Source organism: Ascaphus truei, chromosome 9 (assembly GCF_040206685.1).
Source record: "Ascaphus truei isolate aAscTru1 chromosome 9, aAscTru1.hap1, whole genome shotgun sequence".
Lineage (NCBI taxonomy): Eukaryota > Metazoa > Chordata > Amphibia > Anura > Ascaphidae > Ascaphus > Ascaphus truei.
This window is the reverse complement of record NC_134491.1, coordinates 42,444,989-42,468,992: the sequence shown is the minus strand read 5'-3', so window position 1 is coordinate 42,468,992 and position 24,004 is coordinate 42,444,989. Positions and strand designations below refer to the sequence as shown.

At 39.6% G+C, this 24,004-nt stretch overlaps 1 protein-coding gene across 5 annotated transcripts; it reads left to right on the top strand.

Moving 5' to 3' along the window:
- The first annotated feature begins 1,722 nt into the window (after positions 1-1,722).
- Positions 1,723-23,270, top strand: CHGA (chromogranin A). 5 transcript variants are annotated; one of them, XM_075614507.1, is made up of 10 exons: positions 1,723-1,821; positions 1,968-2,070; positions 2,932-2,978; positions 7,356-7,379; positions 8,771-8,864; positions 12,559-12,630; positions 15,803-15,901; positions 16,817-17,266; positions 18,386-18,822; positions 19,619-23,270. In XM_075614507.1, exons 2-10 carry the CDS (start codon positions 2,025-2,027, stop codon positions 19,700-19,702), a joined length of 1,353 nt encoding a protein of 450 aa, XP_075470622.1. In that variant the 5' UTR covers positions 1,723-1,821; positions 1,968-2,024; the 3' UTR covers positions 19,703-23,270. The 5 variants fall into 5 exon arrangements, with proteins under 5 accessions (XP_075470622.1, XP_075470623.1, XP_075470621.1 ...); XM_075614508.1 differs by having other exon boundaries at positions 1,771-2,070; positions 12,559-12,627; XM_075614506.1 differs by having other exon boundaries at positions 1,771-2,070.
- The last annotated feature ends 734 nt before the right edge of the window (positions 23,271-24,004 follow it).

Sequence of the window (24,004 nt, the reverse complement as noted above, 5' to 3'; positions counted from 1 at the left end):
TTTTCATTGTGAAACCTTCTAGTTTTGTATTTTGGAGAAATATTGATGTAATTTTTAGTGGCCCCTATTATTATTCTCTAAAAACTTTATAACTCAATGTGGTTCACTGCAACGTTGCAATCGCTGCTACATTCTTTCCTCAGTATGCTGTGAACCTCTGCTTAGATTGCCAACATATCATATTCTCTGTTAGATTTGTTATTGTCCTTTTCTCATGGTTTCTGGCCTAATTTAGCAGAGTGATTAAATGCATCTTATATTATGCAACAAATGGCAAAAATCATAGAGAAGGTGTTACATTACTGAGAGATTTCAGTTCATTGCTACTCCAATATATATTGGAACTGAATCTTTACCCCCTCTGCTGCCAGAGGGGGCAGCAAGATATTGCTTTGGCTGACAAATGCACTGCGGGGTAGCAAAGTTTCCTGTTATTTTTTTAAACTCTTTTTTTGCAAGCATTGCATCTAAGGAACCTAATGAAATGAAATGGTGCAATAATAATAATAATAATAATAATAATAATAATAATAATAACAATAATAAGACAAAATAGATATGATGGTTCCCAGCACTCAAAATGAAAAAATAAGTCAAAGACATCAATAGAAAACTAACAGTAATGTATTGAAACAATAAATGTATAACATAAGCCAACCCTATTGTAGGCTAGGAGGGAGCCTAACATGAAAAAATAGGGCTAAACAAAAAATCACAAGTCTGGAGAGGGAGGAAGGGGAGTCTTTGTCCCCGAAACGGTGGTCGTTGCCCCTCTATAATATATCACCTTTACCTTACCGTATGTTATACGTCACCCGTGTTTTTCTCTTTTTTGTCCACTGTTTTTTCTTTTTCCCCTATGGTTATTATTCCCCATGTTTTTTCCCCCACCTCCCTCCCTCTCCAGACTTGTGATTTTTTGTTTAGCCCTCTTTCTTCATGTTAGGCTCCCTCCTAGCCTACAATTGGGTTGGCTTATGTTACACATTTATTGTTTCAATACATTACTGTTAGTTTTCTATTGATGTCTTTGACTTATTTTTTCATTTTGAGTGCTGGGAACCATCATATCTATTTAGTTATCAATCTGAGGGGGCCAGGGGTCCCTCTCTGTTTCCGCGCACCTGATCATCTATTTATCTACTGAGATACTTTATCTCTAGTGGAGTGCTGCTTAAACACACATACTTTTAAAAATAATAATAAGACAATTCTGACTATCAAGGACAAGTGTATGTCCAACAACACTGAGGATGGATTTTAAAACTGCAAAATATAGAATACATAAAGGAAGACGTCATTTCTTATTACTTTTTAAAATAGGTTCGTTGGCACTCACTTTGTTTCTAAATAAGGCATTTTGTGTGGATAGCAAGCTTGAAACCAGCTAGTTACATATGTGCTGATTACACATTAAATAAGGAATGTACACTTGTAAGTACTAGGCTCACGCATCTCACATCTTCTTTCTGCTCCTTCACTGGTTATCCAACAACAACAAAAACCAGAGGGAATTTACAAGCATAAGAGATCTTGTCTGCAGGGGGTTGCGTATTTAATCATCTTAAGAGAAAATGTCCAGGTAACAGCAATTTTATAGAAGTATTCAGAGAGCCGCACATGGGTATCTTGTATGTCCCCTCTCTCACTGGTGATGAGTCTACAATCACTGGCCCTTCCATCACCCCCTCCCAGCTCCTGGTCACAGGGAGGGGGCAGTGCTGGGTGTGACGTCACTTCCACTAGGGCTGGGATATATAAATGTGTTGGTGCTGCAGTGCTCATTAGGGACCTTCAGCAAATGCAATAGAGGGAAACAAGGTGATCTGACTAATAATCCCTTCAAGCAGATCTCCTCCAGACAGTGGCCTGTCTGCATTCCCTGCCCCTCCTCCCTTTCACTTGTAACATCTCTTCTGCAAGTAACAGACATTCTTTTTGTTTGTATTATTACTATTTGTATCTAGGCATTGAGCAAAGGATTACACCCACCCTCTCCCGGCTGAACTTATACCATACTCAGAATGCTTTCTGTGGGGCTTATCTGCGTGGCACTGTGTGCTGTACAAGGTAAGGATGTGATTGCAGGCGGTGTTCATGCATGGTGCTAGGGACAATGCCTTACCGCAGTGTCTGTCCTTTCAGCACCAAGGACAGCGGCTCCAGTTTCCATTGCAGCAGCTGGGACCTTCTTACAGTATGTCTCAGTAGCTCCTTGGAATGACCTGCTGCAGACATACTGTACTGTACACTCACCACTAAATAGGATTAGGTGCTGAGTTTATTTGGAGGTCCATTTGAGCACAGAGCCAAAGCTGAGAATCCAAACCAAGCACCTACCAATGAAGTGTATTGTACAAGGTCACTTGTACTAAATAATCCCCTTTCTCCCCATTGCTGTATTTGTTGAGATATTGGACAAAGGAAAATATCATTTGCTTGTTTCTTTATTTTAAAAAAATCCACAACATTATATTTATTGTATATGCATTTTAAGAGTGCATACAAATAAATAGACTGTACTATTTGCTAATTTAGCTGCAATTAGTTATTAATTAACATAGTATATATTGCATAAATAATATAAATGCTACAGCTAATTAATGATATTGCTCAAACTATGGCGTTAGTTATTTAAAAAAAAAGAATAGATTTCAAGATTAGTGACTTCAAAAAAATATAAAAACAACCACAGCCTTTATGTTTTATTCCTGATATATGAATGTAATTCTTTCATGGATTCTGTGGATGGCTCATTATGCGGGATATCTCTCATATCATGTAAATCAGATAAAATATCATCTGTTCCATCTTTTTCACCAATCTCATCGCTTTACATATGAATTGCCTTCACAGACTTTTTTGACAGCTATCATTTTTGTTAAAACAGTTGTTATAATATTTATTGTGTTCATCATTTTTGTTATGCAGTAATCTCTCTACCACTATTAAGTCCAAGCAGTGAAGATGACACTAAGGTAAGATATGAGAACATTGTCCTCACACGTATGTTTTATTCAAATGATTATAGATCATAAAAATTAGTATATTCATGCTAGAGAATCCAGTGATCATGTCTCATAGTAACTGATACAGAAGTATAGATCATTGATCACTGATTAATTAAGTAGATTCAAAGAATTGTATTTGTATTCTATTTCACAGAACTGCAACCTTATATTGGTGGTTCATGGTGACTGTGCATTGTGATATACATTTCTGGTTAAGGTTTTTATTTTGCATTTCCTTTATTGCCAACCACTCACAAATAAAAGCTCATTACCTTTACATTTAAAATCCAGTAGTCAAAAACTTGCTACCTGCTGGAACTAATCAGTAAATGTATCTTTTGAACTCTACAGCAATTTAATTGTGGCTACAAATTTGTGAATTTACCATGATTTTTCTATGTGATTTAAATCATACTGAGCTGGCTTTGTTTTGTTCATAAATGGACAATTAGTCATTTGTACATTGGTCAATTATATATGTTTTACATTTTAGTTGAGATCATGTTTGAACTAAAGTGAGTGAAGTGATATTTATTACAGTTAGTGGGATTGCCATCTGTTGTATTCGGTAAGAGTGATCCACACATACTCAATTTCTAAAAGCAGGAGTCCTGTAAGTGAGACATCCTCATGGATGGTAACCCTATTAACTCATTACAACTCCATGTTTCAAGAGGACAAAATGTGTGTGTTTGAAATGAGTGTAGGGTTGGATTCATTGTGAATTGTGGATGGCAGCTGTTGGACAGGTGAGTGATGAAAAAGCTGTCAGATATCCATGATCAATATGTCAGCCAATCCTCTGATAGAAATCTGGAAGGTCTATGGACCAGGCTCATATTGGTTTGAAACAGTGTAAACAGGGAAGTGCAGCATGCTGCTTGTTTACACAACAAGTATGTATGTTAGTGGGTGGAATATGACACACTTTACCAACCATTTTGTATTAGGTAATGGTCAGTGTATTACAGACGCTGTCACAATTAGATTTTCTTCTCATTTAGAAATTATTTAATGACTGAAATACTTGTTTCCAGTATGGGTAGCTATATTATAACCTCTCATGAATTCATTTGCAAGAGGGGGTGTGCTTGAGCCCCTGTGAAAACTTTACATGAGAGTCTTTTGGAGCAAAGGTATGCTCTGCAGGTCACGGGTACCAGAGACTTTTGTAGTGATGCTCTGCATGTTTCTAGCATAAGAGACTTTGGAGAAATGTGTTGTTCTGCACTAATATATATATATATATATATATATATATATATATATATATATATATATATATATATAATAAAACAATGAAATGGGATTTTTTTTCTTTAATACATTTTACCAAAACAAAACATCACTTCGTGAATTCCTTATAATGTAATACCTGGTATCTTAGAACCACAACCAAAAATAAAGAGGGGTCACAGGAGAAGATTATCAATGTACAATGACCCACAGCAAACTGCATGAGATAATAATCAGGCTCTGTTATAGATTAACGCACCCAATCAAGTCAATGGTGCGGTATCCTGTAACAGAGCTTGATGAATCTGCAGGTTAATATTCTTAGTGAAGAAATATAGTTAAAGTTAATTATTTCTAGTATAATATTTCAAAAGGACTTGGAACGTCTGTGGATTTAACCATAAACAGAGTTTTCAGTCATTCAGGAACAAGGTGTTATTTATCAAGTTTCACAACAAGGTACTACGACAATTGCATCTAATAAATGGGCCTGTTTGACCATACAAGTTAATGTAGAGTAGCATATGTATATATACTTAATGTAGGTATTTAATTATTCCAAAGTGCTCTTTCGGCCCACTCATCTGCCATGGCATTTCTGTTATCGTAGACCCTATGATAAAGTTCCAATTACTTCATGATTAGACTTTATACCTGTGCTTGTTAAAGCATCTCTGTTTACTGGCTGAAAATATAGTTGGCCTCATTATATTCAGTATGCTACTAAGGAGATTCCACAAATCATCTTTCCCCTTTATCTGCCCAGATCCAGGATCTCTGCTTGTAATAACAAACTGGCCTTGTTGTTAGCATACTGGCCTCTGACATAGGTGCTCTAGATTTCTTGAGCTAACACCATAGTTATAAGAAACGTTATGTTTGATAGCTCACTAAAGGATGGTGATCCTCCACAGAAAGGCATTTCTTTAACAGCTGAGTGTTGTATTAGGGGACATACTTAATAAGAGAGTGACTGTTACTGTAGCATTAGAGTAACAGAGCTGGAATTTATCATATAAGAAATGCAAGGTTCATGTCAGCCTTCATAATTCAGCAATTTTCCCCAATAAATACATGTCTCATGCCTTGTCTGTTCACTCCCCCATCTGAACGAGCCATTCATTTCCATTACATATTTCATATCAACCTTAAGATGCTTAATGAGATTCCCCTTGTTTTATCAACCAACAAATGTCCTGTTGCAACTAGATGACATCCTGAAGGCTCACTAGGCAGGCATTATTATTGGTACCTAGATGACATCCTGAAGGCTCACTAGGCAGGCATTATTATTGGTACCTAGATGATAGAGGCAACATTTTGATTGGCCAAAAAAACAAAAACTTGGGTGTCAGACCTAGGAAAGAGTCAGTGGGACCTGCTCTCGTAGCTCCAAAGTGTGTCAATCCGCTTCTAAAGAGCTTTTTCCGACCGGATTGGCATGCTTTGCTATTCTGTAAGCCCTTCTGGCATGTTCAATCCGTGCCTAAAAGACATTTCTAGAAGCTGTTTCACTCTGACTCTGACAATCCCATTGGTTTGTCAAAAAAGCCGCCAACTCACATTTTTTACTGCAATTCTCATAGCTCCGTTATGCAAACCGCTTCTAAAAACTCTTTTTTCACGCCATCTCAACGCTAGTGAGATCGGTATCGCGAGTTACAGTACATCCAGAGCCTGAAATCTGGGTTTGGCTGAGAGAACAAAACCCATAATTCAGACCGGGGATGGAGTTAGCGCCTCAGGTCATTCCGCTTCTAACGCACGTACAATCCGGGCGGTTTGTCACTTTTTATAGAAACGGTTTAGAAGAAGCGATTTGCTGTAGAGAATAGGGTTTTTTCCTCACATTTCATTCGCTACTTCTGAACATGCTGTGCGGTCTGGCAATGACAACTTTGGGGTTACGAGAATAGGCCTGTGTGTTAGAATTACATCAACAGTTCCTCTGAGGATAAGAAGCATTGGGAGCTGCATACAGAGTATCAACATACAGCTCTGAGCATTCATGTTTGGAGGGAATGGTTTCTCCCCAACATTAAATGCTTTAAGATCTTGCTTTGTCGTTTCTTATGCAGGTCACATGCAGAATGTAAAGTATTCACTGGCAGATAGGTTCAATTATTTATTGCTGCGCTGAAGCTGCTGTTCTTATTCTAAGCAGGGATCCGGGATACAGCCTCAGGCTATGAGTACCACTGGAATAATACAAGAAAAGGCATTCTGCATCAGTTTACATATTTAGCTGCATTATCTGTATGGCAAAAATTTCCCAGGAACACGGAGGCCCCACTTTAGTACAGACAAAATACTGTAGGTTAGGGAGACAGGAAGAAATATGTACATATTGTGTTCAATTTACAACAGTACCTGAAAAAACCCTCTAATTCTATATTTGCTTGCTGTTCATATAGAACTGAGTGTTGAAAATAGTCAGAGAAATGTTACAACCCTGTTCATTTATGTAACTATTTGTAACCATGTATTATTTGTCTTAAAGCTGCAGTTCAGTCAATATCCTGCATGTGTGTTTTTTTTAATAAATCAGTTCTGTAGTAAGAAAAAATACTTTTAGCATTTTCTGTTTTTAAAAAAACAACTTTTAAAGACCAATTTTCTTGTATTCTATTTTGCTAAGGCACTGCCCCTTCATGTCCTGTCACAAGCCCTGGCACACCCCTTTGTCAGCCCTGCCCTCCCTCTAGCACATGTCAGTGCAGGATTGCGCATGAATATTCATGAGCTTCCAGTGACAGACAAGCAGAATATAAACAGATCCCTTCAATAATTATGTCACCAAATTTCGACCTATCAATACATGGAGAACGAATTGACCTGCAGCTATACAGTTCTTTAGGTAATTAGAGATTGCACACATGAAACTATTGAAGTAAAAAAATAAATTAAAAAAAAAAAAAAAGACTGAACTGCAGCTTTAACTCTGTGCCCAGGACATACTTGAAAACGAGAGGTAACTCTCAATGTATTACTTCCTGATAAAATATTTTATAAATAAATAAATAAACAAACTACACAAGGCAATTGCATAACTAATTGTCAATAGTTCTAACAACTGAATTAATATCATTATTACTGTTTGCAATAAAGAGGCCAAATGTCACAACAAAAAAGGTATTCGGGTGGGTGGCGGGAGGTAGGCTCGGGGGGGGTGGCGGGTGGTAGCGGGAGGTAGGCTGGGGGGGTGGCGGGAGGTAGGCTTTGTAGGCTTGGGGGGGGTAAGACTGGTGGACTAAATCCCACGGGAGCATTTAGTTCCCCACCCTGGCCCCTGGTCCCTGCTGCCCCCACGGCCCCCGCGGCTGCTGAGAGGGGAGCTGGGTTGCGAGGAGGCTAGTGCGAGGGGTGCTGGGTTGCGAGGAGGCTGGCGTGAGGGGTGCTGGGTTGGTGGGCACGGCTCGCCACTGCACTTCCCCTCCGTCCCACGTTGGGAGTCGGGGGAAGTGGGTCCACCTTTCTTCCCTGCGCATGCACGTCGAGACCTCTGCGCATGCGCACGGGGATCGCTGGAAGGCTTATTTTTTTTTGCGCAACAAGCCCGAGGACCCGAACTTTAAAAAAAAATATTATTACATGGGCACGGCCGCGCAGGGGGCCAGGGGGCCGGGCGGCCAGGCCTCCTGATGCCAACCTTGGCAGACCCACCCTGTTGGCAGCCCTGTTAGGAGGTTTTACAAACTACTAACCGTCTACAGTTCTCTGGGACCAATATATCTCCAGACACTTTGAGCCAGGAGCAGCAGAAAGTAACAAATATTCCAAGGGAAAGAAAAATAGTTACAAAGTTCCAAAACGACATAGTTACATAGTAGATTAGGTGGAAAAAAGACATATGTTCATCCTATGCTAAATTTAGACGACAGATACTTCACCTATATTTGTATTTACAGTATATTAATCTGTAAGGAAGGCATACAAAGAACCCCCAGTGACATATAATCCAATGATTTCTCATAAGGGGGAAAATAAATTTCTTCTGACTCCAAATAATGGGAATCAGATTACTCCCGGGATCAATATCCTTCCCATGTTTACTTATTCTGTATATCCCTGTATACCTTTCCTTTCTAAAAAATACTTTTTTTTAGAAGAATCTAAGGAAAGTATTGGGAGAATTTCCCTGTGATAAACATATTATGTGCTCCAGGGATCTCCAGTTTTATATTTGGGACACTGATAAGAAGACAGAGTATCAAGATGTTAATAGACACATATTCCAAATTAAACTTTTGACTTTCTTCATTCTAAGGCAAAAGAGCCATTCTTAAGCTCCATAAATACCACTTCTTAATTCAATGTCATTATAAGATGGTGGGCGATGAGATATTCACATGACAGCCACAGTGAAATTGTTACATGCCAACATACATGTGGTTCTTTATTACCAATCAATGCTTTTAGGTCTTTGAAAAACTCTCGTAAACATTGACAACAGAGATTTCAAGCTGCGCTCCGAGTTTGCCTCTGACAGCAGCCAATAATTCTTAACCATTGTCTCATCCTAGGTGATGAAGTGTATTGTGGAGGTGATTTCAGATACATTGTCCAAGCCAAAACCCCATCCCATCAGTGAGAACTGCCTGCAGACTCTGAGAGGAGGTAAGGACATCTACACTTTCTCAATCTGCCTCACATGGGCTGTTCTTCTTACAGACAAATATTGGAGGCACCTTAAAGCGTGAGTTACATAGTTACAGTTCCCTATTAGATGAGGTTGAATAAAAGACATATGTCCATCAAGTTCAACCTATGTTAAATTTAGCTGAAAGATACGTATCCTATATTTGTATTTCCAGTTTTCAGCGCCTCCTTTCCACCATTTGAAGTACTGTTTTATAAGTTAATGTATCTTTTGCAGCTTTTCAAATTGAAACCTCACAGATAAATTCCAAGGAGCATAGAAACACACACAGTATCTTACAGAATTCAAAATGTACTTAATGCAAAGAAAAGGGGAAAGATACACCCGCATCAGCCTAATAGTAATGGAATCCGTGATAATTCACAGTGGTGCAAATAGTGATACATATATATATATATATATATATATATATCAGTATTGTATTGTATTGTATGTCTTTATTTATATAGCGCCATTAGTGTACATAGCGCTTCACAGTAGTAATACATGTGGTAATCAAATAAATAACAGATAATATAAATAACAGATCATGGGAATAAGTGCTTTAGACATAAAAGTAACATTTCGGAAGAGGAGTCCCTGCCCCGAGGAGCTTACAGTCTAATTGGTAGGTAGGGAGAACGTACAGAGACAGTAGGAGGGAGTTCTGGTAAGTGCGTCTGCAGGGGGCCAAGCATTATGTATCGTGTTTAGAATATCCACAGTGCTATTCATATGCTTCTTTAAGCAAGTGTGTCTTAAGGTGGGTCTTAAAGGTGGATAGAGAGGGTGCTAGTCGGGTACTGAGGGGAAGGGCATTCCAGAGGTGTGGGGCAGTCAGTGAAAAAGGTTTAAGGCGGGAGAGGGCTTTAGATACAAAGGGGGTAGAAAGAAGACATCCTTGAGAAGAACGCAAGAGTCTGGATGGTGCATAGCGAGAAATTAGGGATGAGATGTAAGGAGGGGCAGAAGAATGTAAAGCTTTAAAAGTGAGGAGAAGAATGGAGTGTGAGATGCGGGATTTGATCGGAAGCCAGGAGAGGGATTTCAGGAGGGGAGATGCTGAGACAGATCTTGGAAAGAGTAGAGTGATTCTGGCAGCAGCATTTAGGATAGATTGTAGGGGAGACAGGTGAGAGGCAGGAAGGCCGGACAGCAGGAGGTTACAGTAATCAAGACGGGAGAGAATGAGGGCCTGAGTCAGAGTTTTAGCAGTCGAACAACAGAGGAAAGGGTGTATCTTAGTTATATTGCGGAGGAAAAAGCGACAAGTTTTAGAAATGTTTTGAATGTGAGACAAAACAGTAGACAAACAGAAAAGTTCCCTAATGAATGCACTCAGAGTATGAAAATGTGTTGATACTGTATGAACAAATTTTAAATCCTTTTAATCGAAAATGTAAAAAATGTTTTGTATAGAAGGGGATGGTATTGGTATCCCTGACAAAACGCTTAGACCATAGATATATATTGAAGTATAGCATATATTTGAATGCTTAAGTAATTACCTTTCTTTTATGTATTATTTAATCCCTATATTGAATTCCAGATAACAGTTTTCTAGTATCGTTGGAAATGAATAATTGGTTCAATATTGGTTCAATATTGTTAATATTGTCTATGTAATACTGCGTAGTATTGGTGTGTGTGTGTGTGTGTGTATATATGTGTGTGTGTGTGTATGTATGTACAGTATGTATATGTGTGCTCATTTGCATGTCATTTCCACTGCAGCAAGGGATTCTGGGAAGTGCTGTGTGCTGGGGTGATAATGGTGAAAGGCGGGGTTGCAGACCTGTCTAAGATATGCAAATGAGCATACAGTATATTTCCATGTGATATATATATATATATATATATATAATATATATATATATATATATATATATATATATATATATATATATATATATATATATATATATATACTTTAAACACAGAGAGAGTTAATGTTATCTCCGTGCACAGAGTCACTATGTAGTGAAAAGGCTATATTTAATCAACATATGGTACATAAAACTTATATAAAGAAAGCATGCTAATATGCACATACTTTAACAACGAGACCACAACATCATCTTTTAGTTGTGGGGCCATGTGCTTAAGAAAGTAACTGAGACTGTATTGTGATTCACAATTAAATCCACGTCTCATGCCACTATTATGTTGTATATGGTCTTTAAATAATAGAACTCATTAGCCCACGAATTAAAGGCACACAAAAAGCGGAGTATCAATGCCTTGAGGCGTAGTTCAATGACCCCATCCAGATATAGCCTCATATGTAGTATCAAAACAGTATTACTGCAACTTTCAAAAGGGCTAACAACTATTATAATTCAATTTGCCCCACACCTCTGGAATGCCCTTCCCCTCAGTACCCGACTAGCACCCTCTCTATCCACCTTTAAGACCCACCTGCTTAAAGAAGCATATGAATAGCACTGTGGATATTCTGAACACATGATACATAAAGCTTGGCCCCCTGCAGACGCACTTACCAGAACTCCCTCCTACTGTCTCTGTACGTTCTCCCTACCTACCAATTAGATTGTAAGCTCCTCGGGGCAGGGACTCCTCTTCCTTAATGTTACTTTTATGTCTGAAGCACTTATTCCCATGATCTGTTATTTATATTATCTGTTATTTATTTGATTACCACATGTATTACTGCTGTGAAGCGCTATGTACATTAATGGCGCTATAGAAATAAAGACATACAATACAATTTATATAATACAAATATTTAATGTTACACAACAAATACATTTAAGATCATTTTGTAACAAACATGGAGCGATTAGTGTTCATTCTCACACCCTTATTATCTGATCATTGTTTAGAGCAATTCTGCTCCTGATACCTGTTTATACTCACTGCCTCTTAATATCACTGGAGTGATCATATTTATAACCGTAAGTGCAGTATGTAAACAGTTCCTGTTGTCGGTATCACATTCAGGATTCCTTCTGTACAAAAAGGATATTTTTTTTAAAACATATGATGATCAGTAATGGTAGATTCTCAAAATGGAATTCAAAATGTCCAATTACTTCCATTTTAAAACTACTAGAAACTATACATTTACATAAATATGTTTCCAAAACAAAAAGGGAAAAGAAAAGCAATCTGTCAAAATGTTTTTATGGACTCGGTAAGTGTGACTGTTTGTTGCGATACACCACTTGTGAGCATGTTCACGTCTCCGAATGTGCTCACAAGTGATATTTTATCTGCTGTGCACTGTATGATTGGAAGGTTTAGTCCCTTTGTTTACCCACCATAACGTATTGAATGTGCGGTTGCAATATAGTGTGCAAGCTGATTAGATGTACAGCTGAGTAATATTACATAGACATACATATAAAAAAGCTATCTGCGGATTTATCCCTATTATGGAAACCCCAGTCATCTTAGACAATCCAGTCTCCTGTAAATCAGTATTTATCAATGTTACAGTCTGATGGACTGATTTGTGGCCCTTTAAGTCAGAGTAAAATGTTACATTCTGATTGTATTGCTATTATTTGCTTTACCTGTAACACACTCTGATTTTTCCTTTCTCTAGATTTCCCTCAGGTTCAGTGCGACCAGGCACGTCGTTATTAAATAACTATTCAACATATTTATGTTGGCTACAATGTGATTTATCCCATAATCCCTTTGTTACAGATGAACGCATTATTTCCATACTCCGGCACCAAAACCTCCTGAAAGAGTTGCAGGAACTTGCAGCTAAAGGTGGTAATTATAACAGTTTATTCTTATTTTGGGCTGGTTGTGTATGAAACTCAGTATACAGGAGAATTTAAAGGCACAGTGAGTCTCAGGTTAGGTGAATTGCTCGAGTGCACAAGATGCAGACGCTGGCTTTTCCAGACAATGTTTTCCAAATTCAAAGATGGTTTATTTAACCACTTGGCCACTCGCCTTGGTAGCACTGGACAAGAGGCCACGTAACTACTCTGGAGTGCACAAATGTGTGTATATATATATATATATATATATTTCATCCCCTGTTTTAATCACCTGAATAAAATACCATTTCTGTTACACTTTCATTCATGTCCGTGTGCTATTTAAAGGTTGCTTTCCTCTTGTTGTTTGCATATTTCTATTAACCTTTAGCACCACTGTTCAGTCTTACAATAATTGACTTGTCAACAGTGTTTAGGACAAAACTCATGTAAGTGTTGAGCGATATCTCTGCATGTTCTAACATATATATATACAGTATATATATACAAATAAGAAAAATCTGCAGCACTCACCAGATTTGATCAATATTATATCAGGTTTAATTCATCTGCAAGCATCAGGGGGTAAACACAAGAAAAATTGAGCAATGTTTCAGACCTCGGATACTATAGAGGGGAACCTCGCTCTGATACCCCTTGATGGAGGATGCGTGCTGCCCGGGGATAGGTCAAATATGACTAGATAGGTGTTTTGAATAACAGACGATCATTGATCTGACCTCCATGACCACACTACAATAATTTTGGGTAATACCAGAAGAGCAGAAAGAGATTCATGGTAGATACTGAATAGACCTTAGATGTCTATTTTTAATCAGTATAGTAAACTACAATATATACTTTTTTAATTACACTACGATCTATTAAAATTAATAAAAGAACACTTTATACATTTTCACCCCTGACCGTTTATTTCATAAAGGTCTGCGGTGCGCCTATGAAAGGGACTCTCTAGTGTATTGTCTTTGATACACCTATCTAGTCATGTTTCAGACCTCCCGGCTCTTTCTCAAGCCCCTGATTCATCTCAAGCTTGCAGATGAATTAAACCTGATATAATATTGATAAAATCTGGTGAGAGTGCTGTGGATTTTTCTTTTTTGTATCTGCTTTGTTGCTGGATGGTGATCCTGGCTGCACTGCTAGCACCCTGATCTACTTCAATACGTTATTTGTCTTACCTTACCCATATAGAGTGCCCTGCACATTTTGTGTTATGTATATATATATATATATATATATTATAAAAAATTATATGCATTATACACGTTTAAACACTAACAACTGTCAATGCTGGAGAACCGGTAACTCACTACAGAGCAGTTTTAAGCCTTTTAATTTCTGCGATACATTGAAGGCAACAATTACAAATTTACTGTGACCGGTATTCTTTCTAGATAATCACCATGGCGGCCATCTTTAACAGACCCAGTAACACATTTTCCCATCAACATTTCTCAAAATGTTTAACATGTCAAACCCACATATCTCTGACCCCAATAACATTGGCAGTGAATTACAATTTAAAATACACGACATTTAATGAATGCCCTGGATTTGAAGGCATCGAAATGGAACATGAAGCATAGCTCATTGTAATGACAGGGATACATTAGCTCAGGGATGTTCAACTCCAGTCTTAACCTGCCCCCCAACAGGCCAGGTTTTCAGGATATCCCCGCTTCATCACGGGAGGCCAATCAGTCCCTGCTTCAGCACAGGTTACTCAGTCTGTCCCTGCTGCAGCACAGGTGACACAATTAGTTCCTGCTTCAGCACAGGTGGCTCAGAGGTTCAGTCTTCGACTGTGCACTGGACAAGACTGAGCCTCTGAGTCACCTGTGCTGAAGTTGAGATATCCTGAAAACCTGACCTGTTGGGGGGGAGGGGCTTAAGAACTGGAGTTGAGCGACCCTGCATAGCTGATCCAGTATTTATCTCACACTTGCTAATTTCTGGGGGATTTCCGTTGCGGTTTCACAACCTGTATTGTATTCCCAAGGGCACAGAGAAGAGAGAATTGTTATAGAGATAACAGAAGCTATATATAGATGGGCACACAATCTGTTATAACAGGCAAACCAAATAATAATATTCATATAATTATGAAAATGCTAGTATAGAACCTTGATAGTAACCCATTAATTTCTGAGGAGAAACCCTCAAATAAACAGACTGGATGTTTTAGAAATATCTGTCTTTGACTGAGATCCTGCATTACAATTTCCCCATTAGGTTGTTTGCTTTAAATATTAAATTCCAGTTTTACGAAGTGTTCCTGAGCTATGCAAATGGGATTGGAATGTTAAACCAATGGTTGATTATAGATTATGGAAAGAAACAGATAACAGCATGTACAAGATGATACAGTGATACTGAAAACCCCTGTGACTCACATTAGTATGAGATGTTATATGGGAATTTCATACATTGCAATAAAACAAAAAAAGCCATTAATTCCAGAAGAAGTAATGTGGACAGACATGACGATTACCTTGACAGGTATTTAGACCTGTTATTAAACATACTACTGCCATGTGTTGTATACGGGACACCTTTAATACACATTACAATTCCCCTTGCATTCATATTCTTCACTCTCAGATTATTGAAATCATGTCTTGGTGAATGCACTGTAAGCAGTTTCATGCATAGTCCTTGGTTAGGAAACACAGTGCATGCTTGTATCCCATGGGTATCCCATGTTAAAGACACTCCCCAAGCCTCTTAATGCATCTTGTTTACAAGGTTAAAAACCCACAGGGCTTTTAAAATAAACAGTGCTTTCCTATCAAACACTTTCCGGGTTTCTAAAGCTGCTACATGTGGACTCAGTATACAGTAGATACACATTTAACCACTTTGTATTTCAATTGCTGGTTTTATTGTCAGTGTTAATGAATCTTATGTTAAATCCTTTACTGCTGGAGATAATTGCTAAATATTCTACAGTATGATGCCTTGCAGCGCAAGTCAAACAAACGGTGTCTAGGAATAGCATTGTTCTGCATGCTGTTAAAGTTAATAAAAAAGCCAATATTTAGATGTTTGTGTGATGCAGAAACTTCTTTGACTATGGAAAACTGTTTCTTTAGACAGTTTATGAAATATTAATACTGTTAATAATTGTCTTATTATGATGACATTTAACTGCCCAGGTGCCACTGAGAGGGTGCAGAAGCAAAAGAAAAACAGTGGTTTTGAAGATGAGCTTTCAGAAGTCCTTGAGAGGCAGAATAACAAACCCATTCACTCTGGTTAGTGTCAGTGTGACCTGTGAAACTGAAAAACATAGATGTTCTTTCTAACAACCTTGGTGTATGAAGTGGTTTTAAATATGAGCCATGTGATGTTCAAACAAGATATGTCCATAAAGGCTTAGAGGTAATACGGGGATTATTGATGGTAATTCTTTCATGTATTGTAAAATGTTGTTAGATTGCACTTCCTTTTGTACTTCATCTAGTCTTTAGTATTTTGACCCCTTTGCTGTGTTGATGCCAGCTCTAGCAGCCGAGGTTTTAAACTTGATACATATTACCTATACTTTATTATACTTTATCATACTTGATCAGATGATGGTCCAACTGATATCTTGCGAACCGTCAATTCCCCCAAAAAGATATTGGAGATATTGATCGGCATTGTCTCAACTCATTCTGAATATAAATAGTGAGTCTAATTTTTGGGCGGCTTAAATACAAAAGTTTAGCATAGCTCTCTAGTCTTTTTACCCCTGCCCTAGTGATTAAGAAGATGAGAAGCTTAGTGTATTTCCCATTAAGTAAGGTATAAGAGGATGTAACATTCATAATGTATATCTGTCCATTATCTTTAGTCCAATAGAGTTGTTTCACTTCAGATCCAGGTGACTTTACGTTTAAGTTACTCTTTAAATACCATCAATGAATTGCACCAATATCTTTACTCAAGGCCCAGTTTGCTTTTCCTAACACCTTTTAATATGATTTTTCCTCTATTATCTCTCCAAACATTGCAGGCTATTTACAAACTCTCCTGGCTGCAAAACTGGGTTAAACAGCACCATATTTATTAAGCTAAAATAATCCCATTGGAAGCAATTACAGTTTGCTTCAGATTTACACCGTGCAATTCTTTTTCACTGTTTTTTCCCCAGTCAGCAAATAACCCAGTTGTCTATTATACTGCAGGAAAATCAGAAGGCATCCCTGCTGTAGATCATGAGACTTCTCTTACTGATAAATCGGAAGAGAATAGTGATAGTAGCAGGCACCCAGAAGAAGAGGAAGATAGAAAGACAAGTTCAGAGCATGAAGCTCAAGAAAACATCCCTGAAGATGAAAGTGCTGAGGAGCTGGAGAGCAATGAAATCAGTAAGCATGAAGAGGCACATGGAGATGAAGTGATAGACAACCACATCACAGATAACATCAACGACCAGGAGCTGCCTGGGGAAAAACAAGAGTCAGAAGACACCAGTGACGGTCATACTTCCGAAGAGAAGGAGCATGTTTCCAAGATGAGCTGGAAAGATGCAGAGGCTGCTGAAGCAGATGAGAGAGGGGACTCTGAAAAAGAAAGCCCAAAACAAGATATCAATGAAACAGAAGATGAGGAGGATGACACCCAAAGAGAAGACAGTATGTTCAGATTTATTACCACTGATTATAAATTACTGGTTTTGCTAGCAGATAATACATATTATAACAAGATTGATATAAAGCAGCATTGCATGCCACATAAATAATGTTACAAATCATATTTAATAAAAAAAAGAGATATGGATCTATATCTTTGTATATCAAGCTCTTCAGTCACTAAGATATGCTGCAAACGCCTGAGATATGTAAGCAATTCCACACGTCCCCACGCCTTGCACTGAGAACTGCAGAGTCCGTGTTTATGCGCTGGCCAGACCATTATTCCCTCCATCGCTCACAAAATGCTTATACCATGTTTAATGTATCATCTTTTCATTTTAAAGTGCTGCGTTGCCTATAATTTTGATGTGTCATTAACAGTATCATAGCTTAATTTCTGAAAAACAGATACGCAGATATTCATGGAAGGTGCTATACATTTATCTCCTGCACATCATATTCTAGAATTTCCCTATAGCCTTACACCACTCCATCTTTGGCTTTATTAAAACTATTCCCTAACAGTCCAGTGTTCCCTCTACCCTAATCATTTTTTTCATATACTACTTAATCTGGGAACCTATTCCCATATGTACAATATTCACATCTCTTCCTCCTTAGGGCAGGTCCATACTGCCTTCGCCCGCGCAGAGGCGTGCACCTGTGTGACATCACCCGCGTGAAGGGGGTGCATTTTTTTGTCCATGCTAGACGCGCCGCGGTGGGCGTGCCTAGGGGCATCACAGAGGTGGTTCGCCCTCATTGGGCGAACCGCTCAAGTGACCTGCCCCTTGCATCGAAAAATCAGTTTCAACTGATTTCTCGCGCATCGGGCGCCCCCTCCTGCCGCCCAAGCGGTCTATGGCGCACGATCAATGCCTTAAAGGATCGCACAACGCGCACGCCTTCGCGTGGTCTGTGGCAGCATGGACTTAGCCTTAAGTCTTCTACAACATCAGAACAAAGACGATATGCTGTTATTTTATAAGGGTTTTTTTTTTTAAAGTCACTGTTGATTAAAGTTTTTAACCTGTGCAAAGTAGACGGTGAAAAACATGTTTTTTGTTTTTTTTTAAAAAGGTGGATTTCAAAATGTTGAATTGCTGATTTGTTTTGTAGACTCTATGAAGCTTCCTGAAGATCGGGCTTCACAGGGGTTTGATAAAGAAGAACATGCCCCTGAAGTAGAAAGCAGCAAGGAAGGTGACCACTCTCAGGGTGAAGTTATAAAGGATGGTGGCAACTCTCACCTGAGAGAACCCAAGAGTGATGAAGAGTCTTCTTCCAAAGAACTGGAAGACTCCAAACGATGGAACAAAATGGATGAGCTGGCCAAGCAGCTGACATCCAAGAAATGGGCCAAGGAAAACAGCGGAGAGGAGGATCCAGACCAGTCTATGAAGATTCCATATGACCACGGTAGCCAGGAGAGTGAAGTCAGACACACATGGCAGCATTCGAGAGAGGACAGTGGTGAAGGAGGATCTCAAATCTCAAAAAGACCAGAACCAGAGGAGAGGAAGGAGGAAGAAGGAAGTGCTATCAGGAAGACTGAGGTTAGCGTTCACACAAGTAGAAGGTTCAAAGTAAAAACATAGAAATGTAACCTGTTCCATTGTCGACGATGAGACAGTATGCTAAGAAATATTGTGATACATCGTGCAAGCATAACCATTAAAATGCTATGTTATGAAACCATTGCAGATAATGCCACAAATCATGTTTTTGTTATGATAATTTAGTGATTTTTCACATGTAACTGAATGCTAATCACAGGAGATCAGTAATCACTCACTCACAGTAATGATGTTCCCTTGGTAATTGGACATTATTATATTGTAATATTGTGAATATTCCTTATTAATAGCTTAACAAAAAACAAAACAGAAACAAAAGTAGCACAGAGGTTCTCAACTCCAGTTCTCAAGACCCCCAACAGGTCAGATTTTCAGGCTATCCCAGCTTCAGCACAGGTGGCTCAATCAGTCCCTGCTTCAGTCTTTGACTGAGCCACCTGTGCTGAAGCAGGGATACCATGAAAAATTGACCTGGTGGGGGGGCGTTCAAGACTGGAGTTGAGAACCTCTAAAGTAGCACATAACTACTGACCTACCACATTCAGCCTTTGGGACTCAGCTGTCATTCCAAAAGTCCCAGGATATCCCACAATTAGAATTGATAAATCAAACTACAACAGCAAATGAGGAGCAATTTGGAAAAAACGTTATAGAATTTTACCACCTTCATACCCAACTCATTTTGCAGTGAGTGCCTTGGGGCATGCTATTATCGGGTTGCTGTATAAGTAGGATGTATGGTGTACGAAGCTGATGCCCGTTGCATTTGTTTCAGGACCAAGAGCTGGAGAGCCTGGCAGCTATCGAAGCTGAACTGGAGAAGGTGGCACACAAACTGCACGAGCTGAGAAGAGGCTGAAGCCCCAAACGTCCCCACCGAGACATATAGAAAGTTACTATTGCACCTTTTTCTCTTTTGTTTCCACCTGAACCTCATCAATGCCAGAGAGGCCTGCATGGCAGCGCTGGCCCCTCTGGCACTGTAGGGGTTACGCATAGTTTTCATTGATCATAAAAGCATATCTGTCATATAGCAAAGCCAATAATGCTGTAACAATTAAGATGCATCCTTCATTTCCTAGCATTGTGCTCTGCAAACCCTTCTCGTTGTCACAGACATCAGTGGATATATGTCACGTATGTCTGAGATTGCTGAGATTTGAGACTAATGCCATTCCATTCTTGTTTCTTTTTTTACGGTGTTTCATTTTTGAGGTTAAACGCTTTTTAGAATGAGTTGTTTTTCACAGGTTACAATTGCAATAACTTGCTACCTTTTGATTAAATCTGGGAATGGGGGTATATTCTCTATAAAAAAATTAATACATACAGGGAAATAAAATGCAGGATTTTTGCTTTCTGTCTTTTTGTGTCTTTAACGTTTAATCCAGTTTATCGCGTGTATGGTTATAAATATGTTCCTTTACGTATCTGTATAATACTTGTACAATGTATTGAACGTTATTTAAAACAGCAGCCCACTAAGAAATTGAGATATATCTATATCCCTAAAAACCCACAGTTCCAGATATTGTTACAATTATCAGTTTGTCCCATTCGAACCTTTTAGTTCAGCACGCAATTCTGGGGAAGAAAATCACATACAATGGAGTTATAACGCAGCTCTGATTTACATCCAAATGGCAGCCTTCCGAAATGAGACCTAAAAACATCCTAAAAAGCAATATTTTTTCATTAAAAGCACATTCAAAAGATAAGTTTCAGCTACATATTACTATTTAAGAGAATGGACTATGTGAGGGCTCGTCCAGGGTGGCGCTGAGCGGGCACGCATGCTCACGCTAGACACGTTGCGACAATGCACGTGTCCTGCGTGAGTGGGCAGGCGCGCGCCTGCTCGGCGCTCAGCCGCTTGCCGAGCGAGCAAATTTGAATTTGCCGCTCGCAAGCGCGTCACGTGAGCGGTTCGCTCAATGAGGGCGAACCAGCTCCGTGACGTAGAGGCCGCGCACGCACCTAGCCGGCCAGGAATCGCCCGGCCGAGCAGGGCGCAGCGCTGGAGCGCCAGCGCGCCTCTACCCACCCTGGGCGAGGCCTAAGAGTGACGGGTGCTCAAGAATAAGGCTGCGTCCATAGACACAGCAGCCGTGCGGAGGCTGAGGGAAAGTGGGTGCTTTCCCTGGCCTTCGTTCGCGCGCCGTCCGGGGGCGTGTCGATGAGCGGGCCAGTGACGTCATGGAGCTGGCTCACGTGACCGCCCAAAAATATCAGTTTTGACTGATTTCACGCGCATCGCGCGCCCCCTTCCGCGTACATGCACGCTATATAGACGCGATCACTGCCTTTAGGCAGTGTGATCGCGCAGCATGCGGACGCGTCAGTATGGTCTGCCTTTCTATGGACGCAGCCTAACTAAAAGCTGAGAATAGCGAGGCGACGGTAAGAATTCCCAGTTTAAGTCCGTACTTTTCATCCCGTCTTGTGAGTTACTGGAGGTTACCTGAGAAAATGTGGCAATGGCGGATATTTTCCTCTGCAAGACCCAAGACCTTTATTTATTCATTTGTTTAAAATAGAACGCAAACATAGGTTCTGAAATGTTATAATTCATATACAATACTAATGTACTAGGACACATATTTTATAATTAAACTAATCGCAGCAGCAGTAGTATTTTTTATGCATGTAGAATAAGTAGGTCAAGGTGCCCTTAAAGTCACAATAAGCTTTTAAGGTGTTCTGCGGTGTCACAGTAGTTTTTAGGAGTTAAAAACACCTGGTCTCAGGGAACAATGGGAAGAGAATACAGCCGGACACATTTAAACACGATGTATCTGCACGGGGCGACTAGTATGTTTAAAGCACATGTCTGCACCAAGACAGGATACAGGCTCATACTATACAAACTGCTGAGTGAGGTCCTGCCTTCTCCTGTACTGTACCTTATGTGAAGAGGCCTAGCTAGCCTCAAACCTAAGCGCACCGTGCGCACGATATACATAACCTCGCCAGTACAGTCACACTAAACAAGGTCTACTGAAGGTGGGCAACTCCAGTTCTCAAGGGCCAACAACGGGTCAGGTTTTCAGGATATCCCTGCTTCAGCACAGGTGGTTAAGTCAGTGGCTCAGTCACTATGATTTAGCCACCTTTGCTGAAGCAGGGATATCCTGAAAACCTGACCTGTTGTGGCCCTTGAGGACTGGAGTTGCCCTGCACTAAGTGAAAGGAGTTGCACAGTGTTGGTTTTAGTGTAGAACGGCCTGCAAACTGGAATCTAATCAGCAAATCACCACACAACCAATGAATATGTGAGGGATAAACACGTTTGTATAACAGAGGGAAGACACTTGTCGTATTCCTAGTGCTAGCGTTTAGCAGAGAGGCATAAAACAGCGTTGAAAAAAGTGGAGAATTGCAGCATTGTTCCACATGTAAAGCGCACCCCAAATATGATGGGGAACAGTTTTCTTTATGTCCTTACTGGAGTGATTTGTTATTTTTTTTTAAAGTAGAAAATAATAAGTACAAATAAATAATGGTGAGAATCATCCCACACACATCTTGCTCTGTTGTTCTGTGTGTATGTTTACATATCTCCCTAATCATTTTCTGCCGCAGCTTCACTGGAAGTGAATAGATTATTTGGCTTGAGGAGGTCAGCAGAATATATATATATATTATAACGACAACAGAATAAGTTTCAGGAAAATATACCAAACAGATACAGCATTAAGAGCCAGATCTTTAGAAATGGCGGATTGGCTGGTTAGTGCCACCGATGCACGTTTCTCCATGAGAGCAGACAAGTAGAGATGTAGCAAGATTTCATGTTTTTCCGCGCCGGTGAAGGCCGCGGTGCCATAACCGCGACATTACCACTGCGGGGGCTCCGATCCGAAAACATGTTACGGCAGCGCTATCGCCGAAGTCGTGCTACATCTGTATCCACTCAAGACAAGGGAGGAAATGCCCTCATCTGGTCTTAGTATAATAATAGAGTACATTTATTATAAGAATTATATTATTTCAGTCTATTATTATAGTAAGACCGCAGGAGGGCCGTTCCCGCCGGTCTTCCGCTTTATTATAAAGATTAAAGATGACACACACTTTAGGGTGCACTAGATACAGCAAAAACTGTGAATAATTTATTGCGAAGGGATTTGCACGAACGAGCCTGATGCATCGAGGGTTTATATTTGTGCTAGATGGAGAGATACCAGAATTTAACAAGGAAAGGACAAAAAGCTGCACATCTCACGTGAGATTTAGCAAAGAAAAAGTAACCCAAGCATTTATTAAACATACACGTTAAAGCAAAACGGCAGAGAGAAATATGAAAATAAAGCAGCAGAATATACACTGTCTAATATTGTATGTAATGGTGTCTGAAACATTCTGTATTTTTATTTGCAATATTTGGCTTATTTTTAGATTTAATAAACATTTTGGTTTGTAAGTTGTGCCGGTTGTGTGCAGATTTGTCTGTTTCTGTACCAATTTAACCCAAACATTTCTTGTCGTTACAAAGTGTTACTGGCAGCTGTGGCTGTCCTTCCGCGGCTTTGCTGGCTCAGAACATTCTGCTCTCCCTCGTGTCACCTGGACAATGCATCTCATTAATCTAATTAATATAATTGACTTGTTTTTCTCTAACGCATTGTAGTAGCGACTTTTCTGTAGAACAGTCATTTTAAACGCCCAAACACACATAACATTGTTTTAAATACTCCTATTGGGAAAGAAAAGGCTGCCCCTCTAGGACAAACATTTGGAAAGATTGTATATGAAGCCATTGTGCTAATGAACAAAAACACCAAATAATATGTATAAAAGAGCCCTGCGCCTTTCTTTGCTGCGGTTTTATTCAGTTCTCTGTTAACACATTTCAGTGTATTTCCGGTAATCATCACGGCAGTGATAGAGTTTAAACTTTAAAGTATTTATAGATGTTTATGACACGAATTCCCTGCTTCCCGAGACACAGACCTCTCCGTGGGGGGGGGGGGGGGGCAACGTTTAAAGCTACCGCGTCACGTGGACCAATAGGAAGGCGAACCCGATGACGTCACGGTTTCCTATTGGTCCGAAGGGTGCGGGAGTTTTGAAACTCCGCCATAGTGTGAATCCTGGTTTCCGAGTGGCTACCAGCATCGCCAGGTCCCTGCTGCAGGGACAAGAGCCGACCCCCTCAATG

Coding starts and splice junctions, on each gene's coding strand:
- CHGA (XM_075614507.1), top strand. CDS start 2,025: ATGCTTTCTGTGGGGCTTATCTGCGTGGCACTGTGTGCTGTACAAG. Junction 12,631..15,802: donor GGAACTTGCAGCTAAAGGTG/GTAATTATAACA, acceptor TTAACTGCCCAG/GTGCCACTGAGAGGGTGCAG. Junction 18,823..19,618: donor GTGCTATCAGGAAGACTGAG/GTTAGCGTTCAC, acceptor CATTTGTTTCAG/GACCAAGAGCTGGAGAGCCT.